This window comes from Babylonia areolata, chromosome 6, assembly GCF_041734735.1.
Source record: "Babylonia areolata isolate BAREFJ2019XMU chromosome 6, ASM4173473v1, whole genome shotgun sequence".
Lineage (NCBI taxonomy): Eukaryota > Metazoa > Mollusca > Gastropoda > Neogastropoda > Buccinidae > Babylonia > Babylonia areolata.
In genome coordinates, this window is record NC_134881.1 from 25,997,184 (window position 1) to 26,009,679 (window position 12,496).

A 12,496-nucleotide genomic window follows, 5' to 3' on the forward strand; every position below is an offset into this window, starting at 1 on the left:
AGACTGTTTTTGATAAACAAAAGGAATAATTAATAAACCTCCCTAGAAGTGTAGAATGTTTAATTCTAAAAGTATCTTTTTGTCAATAGTATTTTGCATGACATATGAATACAAACTTCTTTAAAAAGAAGAAGAAAACAGTATACATGCCAGCTGACATCACACAAATGCAAGCAGGCACACACACACACACATGGATGCAAGTATGCACACACAAACACACACACACCCACACACACACCCATTAACACACAAACCCCAAACCACACTTGCAGCAAACACACACACACAGATACATACATACACATACACACACAAACCCCAAAACACACAGCAAACACACTCATACAAGCAGGCACACACGCACATGCGCGCGCACACACACAACGCAAACAGACACACAAACACACACGGCAGCAGCTGCCCCCAGTACCCACCTGTGCGGCTGCCTCCTTGTTCTCGATGCCCAGAGCAGTGAGGATGGCCAGACACAGCTTGAGAGCAGCAGACAGCACCAGGCGGTACCGGGCCAGGGGATCCGGAACAAACCCCTCCTCCCCCTCACCCTCCATGGCCGTTTGCTGGCTGTGGCGCGCACACACATACATACAAACACACACACAAGCACACAAGCATGCCACACATACACACACACATACAAATACATACATACAAACACAAACACCCACACACAAGCATACACACAGGCAGATTACACCATATGCTACACCCGTAAGTGTATACAGTTTGTGGTCATACAGGTAGATGCAAACATACCCTCATCAGATACTATTCCCCAATTTCAATGTCTAACTCCTTGACTGCTGAACCGTGATGAAATGAAAACAATGTGGCACAACACTGAAGTGCAAGAGCTGTTTCTTGTGTACTCTAAAGTGGTCTCATTGATTTTGATAAATGAAAGTAATGCTGTCCTATTTGGAAGAAGTCCAAATAAATAATGGTGATCCGACATCCTGTCGTGTCACCTCTGTTTTATCTCACACTGACCGGAAACCTCTGTCTTATCTCACTGAAGTGAAATCCCTTTCCTGACAAACATACTCAGCTACAGACAGGGGGTTAAAAAAGAATACTGATCAGTAACAGTTCTCAATGATTACTTGTCACAGACGAAATTGTGTTTATTTTAATGACAGTTAAGCATACCGTTCTGACAGAGTAGATGAAGCCTCACCTGCACGAAAGTGCGTCATGAGAAGTCACTGGCAATGTTGAAGTTTCTGACTTTTCACATTCATCATCTAATGACTTCCTTTTCGGAGGTACATAACTAATTTTTTTTTATTTGTAAAATCTATTTATTTCATCCTTGATTCCTCTCTCAATCTACCCTGTTTCCCCAAACTCACCATTCATCTCCCACCCTTGGTCCTAACTTTTGTGCGATAACATTTAAATGTGAACATTTATACTTTAATTAATGAAAAACCAAAAATAACCAGTATGTGTGATGAGACGTTGAACAAAATTCTCCCCCTCCTCTCACCTCTTTTTCTCAGGACACTGAACAAATCCCCCCCCCCCTCTCTCAGGACACTGAACAACCCTCCCACCTCCACTCACCTCTTTCTCAGGACACTGAACAAATCGCCCCCCCCCGCCCCCCCCCCCCCCCCCCCCCCCCCCCCCCCCCCCCCCCCTTCTCTCACCTCTCTCAGGACACTGAACAACCCTCCCACCCCCACTCACCTCTTTCTCAGGACAATGAGCAAAATCCTCCCCCTCCTCTCACCTCTCTCAGGACACTGAACAAAATCCTCCCCCTCCTCTCACAGGACACTGAGCAAAATCCTCCCCCTCCTCTCACAGGACACTGAGCAAAATCCTCCCCACCTCTCACCTCTCTCTGACAGGACACTGAGCAACCCCCCCCCCCCACCCCCTCCCCCTCTTTCTCAGGACACTGAACAAAATCCTCCCCCCTCCTCTCACCTTTCTCAGGACACTGAACAAAATCCTCCCCCCTCCTCTCACCTTTCTCAAGACACTGAACAAAATCCTCCCCCCTCCCCCCTCCTCTCACAGGACACTGAGCAAAATCCTCCCCCCTCCTCTCACCTTTCTCAAGACACTGAACAAAATCCTCCCCCTCCTCTCACAGGACACTGAGCAAAATCCTCCCCTCCTCCCCACCTCTCTCTGACAGGACACTGAGCAACCCCCCCACACCAGCCCCCCTCTCTTTCTCAGGACACTGAACAAACTCCTCCCCCCTCCTCTCACCTCTCTTTCTCAGGACGGAGGTCCAGAGCGGAGCAGGCAGCCAGCTTCTGCATGATGCCACATCGTAAAAGGGTCCTGGCTCCCTCTGCTGTCTGCGCCAGTCTCGTCAGCATCGACTGCACACAGTGAAGCAAATATCATGACACATTTCTCACCTAGCTAAATCTGCTAAACTGCTGACCCCCCGAACCACACAATTTTGACTGTAGCAGTCAACACTACAGGTTGTGTTGCAGTAAATCCTTGCTCTGCCATAACTTCAAACGAATTTTCAAGCACTGCATTCACAGGAAGTCCAAGGAGTGGTTCATCTTTGACACTCTTGGGAGGCAATAGTCCTACAGCCAAAACCAAAAGTAGTCATCATGACAAGCAATTTGTCAGTTCCACAAGTGGAATTTTGCCGGACATGCAATTTGTCAGTCATGGTCAGAAATTTGTTCGCAACTGAATGAAAAATGAATCATTGATGTCAATTACATCCAGTCCTATTCCAAACTTTCTTGTCACACAGGATCTGACTTTTGCAATTTCGTAAACAACAAGCCTTCTGATGATCAACAAATTCAGTCCAATCACAACAGTTCAAGCAAGGCAGCACACTATTAATTTCCACATCAAAACACAGGACACCTGCTTTATGACAGTTTTCATACTTTGTTATAGGCAGCAACCTCATGACAGTGTGGAGTTTACGACCACATCAGAACGAATTGTACAAGTAACAAATTCAAAAGCAAATACCAGTCACACCTCACAGAAAATATCACAGCATTTGAGAACAGAATACATAGTAAACAAACATACTCAAAACTGAATGTTACTCTTTTTAATTAAACCAATTGTTTCTAAGTGGACTTTCGGGTATTTTTCATAGTTACTGTCAATTCCATATGCAGAAACCCAAGTCAACCACACCTTACATACCCACTCCAAAATCTGACCATCAGGAACAGATGATCTAAAAATTCTGAACTATCTGGAATTTTCAAGAATATTCAGGAACACACTCTTTCTTATTGCAATATAACGGCAACAATGATCACAGCCACCTTGACTGAAGGAGAACCGGCACCTGCAGAGTGTGCACACATGAAAGTTTTCCTCTTTCTGTTCTTTATTTTGTAAACATGACCACAGTTCACTGTATTCTTTCCTGGAGTTATAGTGGTGTCATTTTTTATTTTTTCACAGCAAGGTTTGCACTCCATTTTCTTCATCAGCCTCACATTTTCACTAATGACAGATAGACTTCTATGTTGCTGAGAGCACTTTCTCTCAATTTGTGTTCTTCACTAGCCAGTTATGGACTTGTATACATATGTATACTGTTAAAGTTACAATTTCTCATCTGCTGTCAAGTTTGTCCACCAGTGAAAAAAGCTATCCCTATTTTTGTTCTTATGTTTTTTTTCTGCATAACGTGATCCATGGCTGTATCAAGATATACCACTATTTCCAAGCTGCAGTATTATCCGCAAACTTGGAAGGAATGAAATTTGGGAGTGGTAAAGGGGATGGGGATGTCGAGTGCTCCAATTTCTCAAATGGGGTTTTGTTGTCTATTTTCTGCTGATACAAGGACTTGTAAGGCCTTGGTGTAAATGTGAGCACTTGTAAGGCCTCATTTAGGAATTTGAAACCTCAGGACTTGCAAGGCCACTGTGCAAATGTAAGCACTCGTAAGGCCTTACTTGCGAATTCTGAAATCTCAGGACCTGTCAAGATTCATATGGACTAGATCTACAAACCCTGTTTTTACTGTAACAAAAACATGGCCATTCTGGAATGGCAGCCATGCACAGCACCCCCTTCACTGACCAGCTTGGTCTGGAAGATGTAGAGAGGCCTGAGTTGTGAGGGGAGGGGCATGAGGGCGGCGTGCAGGCCGGTGTTGTCAGGGGTCAGGCTGTCCACCAGGTGCTGCAGGTAGCCCTTAGTCACCAGGAACGTCAGCCACTGCTGCTGCCGGTCCTCCGCCAGGATCGCGTCCAGCACGGACAGACCCAACATCTGCACACACCACACACACACAGTAAAGATCAGAACTGTATGTGTTAATGTTTACTCCAACAATTTAAACTAAAAATAAAAATATATTCAAGTCTGGCCTTAAAACCAACCTCTTCCCAAGAAAGCCTCCCTTCCCTGCCTCTTCCTTCGTCTTTAGTTTCTCCAATTTAGAGTTATGTATGCGTGAGAATGACTGGTGTGAAAGCACTTTGATTTGTCTCTGCACAAGATTCAGCGCTATATAAATACTATCGTTATTATTGTTCTTGTATTTCTTGTTTTTGTCACAACAGATTTCTCTGTATGAAATTCAGGCTGCTCTCCGCAGGAAGAGCACATTGCTACACTGAAAACGTCAACCTTTTTTTTTTTTTTTTGTATTTTTTTGCGCGTGCAGTTTATTTGTTTTTCCTACTGAAGTGGATTTTTCTACAGAATTTTGCCAGGAACAACCCTTTTGTTGCCATGGTTTCTTTCACATATGCTAAGTGCATGCTGCACACGGGACCTCGGTTTATCGTCTCATCCGAATAACTAGTGTCCAGACCACCACTCAAGGTCTAGTCGAGGGGAGGAAAATATTGGTGACTGAGCTGTGATTCAAACCAGCGCGCTCAGAATCTCTCGCTTCCTAGGCGGACGCGTTACACGGCTGCTCAGCCGAGCACAAAATCCACCTCTTTAGTTTCCGAGCAGCGTCTAGCGTCTGGGGTCAAACCTTTTTTAATGCCAGACTTTCCCACCACACTCTGCACTGGCCGGCGCATTCACCGCGGTATTTCTGGCCCTGCGCGCCAAACCTGGACACTGCCTTCTTTGTTTCACTTGGCCCCGCAGCCCCTGCCCCACTTTTCTCACGCTTCCACAGCATCCACACATTTCCTGCAGGGATTACACTCACCCTGCTCTCCATGCCCCTGCTGCTTGCACTCACCATGCTACAGTGTGTTCATTTAAACACTTGTTGTGCTGACAAGAAAAAATCTACAACTCAAAAGGGTGGGCTGATCTGCATGCAGGCATGCTAAATGTTCTGGTGATTTTTACGATTTCATTGTAATAAGCGTATGTTTTCTTAGAGAGGGATTTAAATTTTACGATTTTTGCGATCATGTTTCTGCTTGACCTTCTCTTCTCTTTCTTCATGTATGTTTCAACCGTTGCCGCAACAATTGCTATGTAAGAAAATATATTGTGTTTGGAGTCAATAGAAAGCTCATTTTGCATTCTTTGTAGAAACCCACTTCTTTTGTCGTTATTTCCAATCCATCCGGGAAGATGATGCGCGAAAGAAACAAAGCAGATTTACCGCCGAACAAGCGTACAGCGAGTGCCGCTGGCACGGCCTGTTTGTCAGCCACGTTTATTTATATCCATGCCCTACTTCCAGGGTTCATGAACTTTCGCTGGGCCAACTAAAGTGCCAGCACTGAACATCCGTGGTTACCTCTAGACCATCACTCCACATGTGCTACTCCATATTGTGCTACTTGAATATCAAACTACCTAAATGACCTATGGTTGCTACTGTATACTCCTTTCTTCATATCGGTCTCATGGCTTGTAGAGAATAAACAAATATCTTTGGATTTGGATTTTGTATACATGCACAAACACATGCTCGCATATACATACACACATGCTCACCCATTCACGCATATTCACATACACATGCGCACATACACACTTTCAAAATTTGATTTTTATCTATCTTACGCCTGTATAAAACATTAAAATAGCAAATTAAAATAAAACAACTGAACAAAACAATCTTACCCTCGTATAAAACATTTAGCATAAAATAAAAAAAAAAACAAAAAAAAAAACAGAACACACAAACAGGTGAACGTCATCAAACTACAATCACACGAAAGACAGGCCCCTAGGCAAACACGATGACAAAGGAGGAGGACGGCCAACTGACCCTGCCGATGTCATGTCCGTCACAGGCGTCGCGACACACCACCTCCATGAAGGCCTCCCCAAAGGCCGAAATGGTTGACAGGTTCTCCTTGCACAGCTGGTCGTACTCAGAGTCCTTGTCCGACAGAATACGCTCCACCCCCTGGGCGTCTGACCACACCAAAGGGAAAGGAATGCAGCATTATCTACACATCTGAGTAAAAATAACACTACAGACAAAGGGGATGTACTTCTGCATAATCTACGAACCTGAATGAAAACAATACAACCGACAAACTCAAAGTACTAAGGCTTAACTCTTTCGTTCATATTTTTCTATGAACCATTACTCCCCCTTGTTCCGGGATTTCTACCATACGTATATTCCCTTCATTCCTGGATTTAGAGAAGAGAAAGAAACTATGAAGCAGGGTACTTATTTTGGTGGCTTACGGCAATGCGGCTCATTACGGTACACTAAGATTGTCATACACTTATGAAAGAGTTCATAAATAAACAGGAAGTACTATGGCTTCACAGATAGGAACTATGGCTTAATAGGTGAAAGGAAATTACTAATAACAGATAAATATAAATAAATAAATAATAGATAAACGGCAAGTATTACAGCTTAATAGTTAAACACAAGTACTAAGGCTTAACAATTGAAAGGAAATTACTAATAATAGATAAATATAAACAAATCAATAATAGATAAACAGTTCTTCTTCGTTCGTGGGTTGCAACACCTACGTTCACTTGTATGTACACAAGTGGGCTTTTACGTGTATGACTGTTTTCACCCCTCTATGTAGGCAGCCATGCTCCGTTTTCGGGGGTGTGCATGTTGAGTATATTCTAGTTTCTATAATCCACCGAACGCCGACATGGATTACAGGATTTTTAATGTGCGTATTTGATCTTCTGCTTGTGTCTACACAAGAAAGGGGTTCAGGTACAAGCAGGTCTGCACATATGTTGACCTTGGAGATCAGAAAAATCTCCATCATTTACCCACGAGGCGCCGTTACCAAAATTTGAACCTGGAACCCTCAGATCGAAAGTCTAACGCTTTAACTGCTCGGCTATTGCACCCATCAGATAAACAGTAACTATTATGGCTTAACAGATATACAGGATATACTACAACTTAATGTTAGGAAGTACTAGGGTTTAATAGATATATGGAAAATACTACAGCTTAATACTCAAATGGCAATACTATGGTTTAATACACGAACGGGAAGTACTATTGCTTAACTGGTAAACAGGAATTCATAGATGGCTAAATAGATAGCAGGTTACCTTGTGGCAGCTGTGCAGCAGCAGGTTTCTGGGCAATCTGCAGGTAGAAAAGCAAAGCTCCGTACAGGTTGACACGCACACGCTGCAGTCCACTCCCTGCAACAAGGTAGCACATATATGTAGATATATATCAAGTATAAATATATCCTATTCTTCAGTTCTAATGGCTGGGCCGAAAAAATTAATAAGAATTTCACTGATTATAATATATCCTGCTCTTCAGTTCAAATCTTTCAATTCAACAATTCGAACTACAGCATTTGGTGTATACATTCATGACTGATTACAATCAAAGGCAAACAGAAAGAGACATACACAGACAAAAGCTGTAGTGATATCAACCAATACCTTTAACAATACACACACACTTGCACATGTACAAATCGGAAAGAGACTGACAGAGACAAAAAAAAGCTGTAGTGATAAGCAATACCTTCAACCATACAGTATATACACACACACTTGCATACACACATAAATCAGAGAGAGACATACAGACATAGACAAAGGCTGTAGTGATAAGCAATAACTTCAACCACCACAAACACACACTTGCATACACTTTGTATAAAAATCAGGAAACAGACAGAGACAGGTGCTGTTGTAGTAAGCAATACCTTCAACCACACACACACTTGCATACACGTACAAATCAGAAAGAAACGAGACAAAAGCTGTTGTAGTAAGCAATACCTTCAACCATACACACACTTGCATTCATATACAAACTTGAGAGAGAGAGATATGAGAAAAATCTGTTGTGATACGCAATACAGATAAGAGACAAAAGTTGCTTCAACAAAATGAAAAAAAAAAAATGCATATATATATATATATATATATATATATATATATATATATAAACAACTTGGGGGAAACAACAAAAGAAGGCCACCACCATAACTAATCAACAAACAACAACAACAACAACAACAAAAAATTAAAAAATTGGGGGGAAAAGAACGAAAACACGATCACCACCATGGCACACTCACTGCAGCTCAGAATGTACTCGATCAGCCCCTTCAGCACAATCTGCAGGGAGGAGGCAAACTGTGTTTTGGACGAGGCCCCATTGCTCCAAGGGGAGGGCTGGGAGGGTGCCACTGTGCCCAGCATGGCGCTACGATCCAGCAGGCTGACGTAGGCGTTGGACTGCGACTGCCGTGCCTCGTCCAAGGGCAGACGATCGCTGAGGAAGCACTGCCGGAGGTGGGCCATCAGGGTCAGGATGACACCCGACACCGGTGCCGTCGATTCAGGCAGTGCTTCCTCTTCAGACACCTTCCGAAGGATATACGTGTGTGTGAAATATCAAGAGTGGAAAGTTTTCTGTCATATCCAAATAATCCTTCCGAGGGAAATAGGTGTGTGTGAAATATCAAGAATGGAAAGTTTTTTGTCATATCCAAATACTCCTTCCAAGGGAAATAGGTGTGTGTGAAATATCAAGAATGGAAAGTTTTCTGTCATATCCAAATACTCCTTCCGAGGGAAAAATGTGTGTGTGAAATATCAAGAATGGATAGTTTTCTGTCATATCCAAATACTCCTTCCGAGGGAAAAATGTGTGTGTGAAATATCAAGAATGGATAGTTTTCTGTCATATCCAAATACTCACTTATGAGGGAAATGGGTGTGTGTGAAATATCAAGAATGGAAAGTTTTCTGTTATATTAAAATACTCCTTCTGAGGGGAAAAAAGATGTGTGAGGTATCAAGAATGAAAATGTTTCTTTCACATCCCAAATATTCCTTCTTAGGGAAACAAATCTGTGAAATTACAAGAATGAAAACTTTTTCTGACATATCCCAATACTCCTGAGGTAAACAGGTGTGTAAAATTACAAAGAATAAGAGTTTCCATGTCATATCACTATATTTTCAAAATAAGTATTGTAATGACTGAACTCCAGCCCTCTGACTGCTACTGATGTGTATGATCATTATAAATGGGCTGACATCTTAATGAGGTGAGACTGAATTTACAGGTCAGGTTGTCAGTCACCTTTCTTTATTTAGACTTGTTCTTGGGACTGCAGTACTTTTGTTCAGCAAAACCAAAATTTTACTGCAACTTACAGTACAACAAAGGGAACTAATTGCACTTCAAATTCGTGCCACTCTGATCTCATATTACCAAAATTCAGCAGTCAAGGGTTAAGGATACTCTCATCAATTATCTTTGATTCTCTTCTGTTTTCACTGAATGACTAATTGGCTGCTTTGTTTTCGAATGACTGTAATGGGAGCTTACATTTCTTTCTCTAACATACAGCAATATATTGTCCAATTTCTGCTTAAACCCCCACCATCCACACCTTGACTCACCTTACACAGAAGCTCCTGCAGCAGTTCAAAGATGACAGTCTGACGGCGTTCCCCGGACAGCAGGTCTTCAGGGCAGGCGGTGAGCAGGATCTCAGTCACCTGGCGCCACGCCTCGAAGTTCTGTCGCTGCCGGTGGAGGCCCTCCCTGGTGCTGTTCCTCTCCACCACCACCTCCAGCAGCTTCTGTACCTCCTGTCACAGTATGGGCCAGTGAGTTTTGCTGTCCTCTGTCTCTGACAGAAACTATGTCTGAGTTTTGCTGTCCTTTATCACTGACAGAAACTATGTCTGAGTTTTGCTGTCCTTTGTCTTTGACAGAAACTATGTCTGAGTTTTGCTGTCCTTTGTCATTGACAGAAACTATGTCTGAGTTTTGCTGTCCTTTATCATTGACAGAAACTATGTCTGAGTTTTGCTGTCCTTTGTCTCTGACAGAAACTATGAGTTTTGCTGTCCTTTGTCTCTGACAGAAACTTGAGTTTTGCTGTCCTTTATCACTGACAGAAACAGTGTCTGAGTTTTGCTGTCCTTTATCACTGACAGAAACAGTGTCTGAGTTTTGCTGCCCTTTGTCTCTGACAGAAACTGTGTCTGAGTTTTGCTGTCCTTTGTCATTGACAGAAACTGTGTCTGAGTTTTGCTGCCCTTTGTCACTGACAGAAACTATGAGTTTTGCTGTCCTTTGTCATTGACAGAAACTATGTCTGAGTTTTGCTGCCCTTTATCACTGACAGAAACTATGTCTGAGTTTTGCTGCCCTTTATCACTGACAGAAACTGTGTCTGAGTTTTGCTGTCCTTTATCACTGACAGAAACTATGTCTGAGTTTTGCTGTCCTTTGTCTCTGACAGAAACTTTGTCTGAGTTTTGCTGTCCTTTGTCTCTGACAGAAACTATGAGTTTGTCTCTGACAGAAACCATATCTGAGTTTTGCTGTCCTTTGTCACTGACAGAAACTATGAGTTTTGCTGTCCTTTGTCACTGACAGAAACAGTGTCTGAGTTTTGCTGTCCTTTGTCATTGACAGAAACTATGAGTTTTGCTGCCCTTTGTCTCTGACAGAAACTCTGAGTTTTGCTGTCCTTTGTCTCTGACAGAAACTATGTAATCATAGGGCAGTGTCTTCTGAGTTTTGCTGTTCTGTATCACTGACAGAAACTGTGTCCGAGTTTTGCTGTCCTTTGTCTCTGACAGAAACTATGTAATCATGGGGCAGTGTCTGAGTTTTGCTGTCCTTTATCACTGACAGAAACTGTGTCTGAGATTTGCTGTCCTTTGTCTCTGACAGAAACTTTGAGTTTTGCTGTCCTTTGTCTCTGACAGAAACAGTGTCTGAGTTTTGCTGTCCTTTATCACTGACAGAAACTTTGTAATCATGGGGCAGTGTCTGAAATTTGCTGTCCTTTATCACTGACAGAAACTTTGTAATCATGGGGCAGTGTCTGAAATTTGCTGTCCTTTATCACTGACAGAAACTTTGAGTTTTGCTGTCCTTTATCACTGACAGGAACTATGTAATCAACGGGATAGTGTCTCAGTTTTGCTGTTCTTTATCACTGACAGAAGCTATGTAATCATGAGGAGCCACACAGAAGAAATCATTATCGGTAATAAAGAGAGCCCAAAATTTAAGCATTCACAAACCCTGGTCATTTTTTAAAAGGACTTTTTATGGACTTAAAAAAAAGGCATGTCATTTCTTTTTTCTTACATATCATCAATTATTTTAAAACCTGTATGAACCCTGATAAACTCTGCTGTGATAACAATAACAAAGTTTTATTCAAGAAAGGCCATGGCCCCATTTTAAGGGGGTTACACATATATCAAGACACTTTTTAGATAATAATGCGCATATAAATACCATGCGTGTAATTCATGAATACTGTATATTTGAATAATAGTTTAAAAAGGAAATTTTCTATCTAAAATTATGTTTAAATAACATACTTACCGTGACCCAACTAGTGCAGACTCCGGCAGGGGTCTGACATTCCTGTCCTGTGCAAACTACTATCCGCCTATGCGGAGAAAACGAAAGCAACTACGGCCGGTAACCTCCCAGAAGTAGGTAACCTCCCCTTTGTCCCGCTGGCTAGTGCCCTCTTTTGACGGCAAAAAGCCATCACCAGCACAGTGAGCAGGGAGAACAGGAAGCGGGGAGGACGGGAGGGTCTTAAATTTGGGTCACGGTAAGTATGTTATTTAAACGTAATTTTAGATGGAAAATTTCCTTTTAATTACACATACTTAACCGTGACCCAACTAGTGCAGAATAGCGTGACAAGGTGGAGGGCTCGCCTGTTCTACTGTCTATGTGCTGCGATGGCCTGTTGTGCAACTACCACAGAAGCAATGCCTCTTGAACCATCATCCCGCAGGCGTGCGACGTCTCTCAGGTAGAAGTCGATGAAGGTGGCAGGGTTTTTCCAGTAGGCAGCATCCAGGTCTTGCAGCCGTGTTGAGTGCGCTAAGGCAAGAGAAGAGGACCATGCTCTGACTTCATGTGCTCCGGCTGAGGAGGCATCAAGTCTCAATCCTACGTCTGCATACGCACCTTTAATCGCATTGACTATCCATCGAGACAGAGATGTCTTGCTAATGTCATGTGGATGGTCCAGGTTCCAGCTAATGAAGAGGCGTCATTTGGATGATCGGAAGGGACGCAACCTTTTAAGGTATATGCACAGGGCCCTGA

General features: G+C 42.7%; 1 protein-coding gene across 1 annotated transcript in view; it reads right to left on the reverse strand.

Moving 5' to 3' along the window:
• Positions 1-12,496, reverse strand: part of LOC143282882 (nuclear pore complex protein Nup205-like) — a 54,009-nt gene that overhangs the window by 10,282 nt on the left and 31,231 nt on the right. Inside the window, exons 25-31 of the mRNA XM_076588756.1 lie at positions 9,799-9,990; positions 8,463-8,751; positions 7,468-7,563; positions 6,185-6,333; positions 4,069-4,260; positions 2,248-2,363; positions 438-585 (exon numbers count right to left, since the gene is read on the reverse strand). Of these exons, the coding sequence (XP_076444871.1) occupies positions 438-585; positions 2,248-2,363; positions 4,069-4,260; positions 6,185-6,333; positions 7,468-7,563; positions 8,463-8,751; positions 9,799-9,990 (1,182 nt within the window). The remainder of the gene's footprint in view (positions 1-437; positions 586-2,247; positions 2,364-4,068; positions 4,261-6,184; positions 6,334-7,467; positions 7,564-8,462; positions 8,752-9,798; positions 9,991-12,496) is intronic.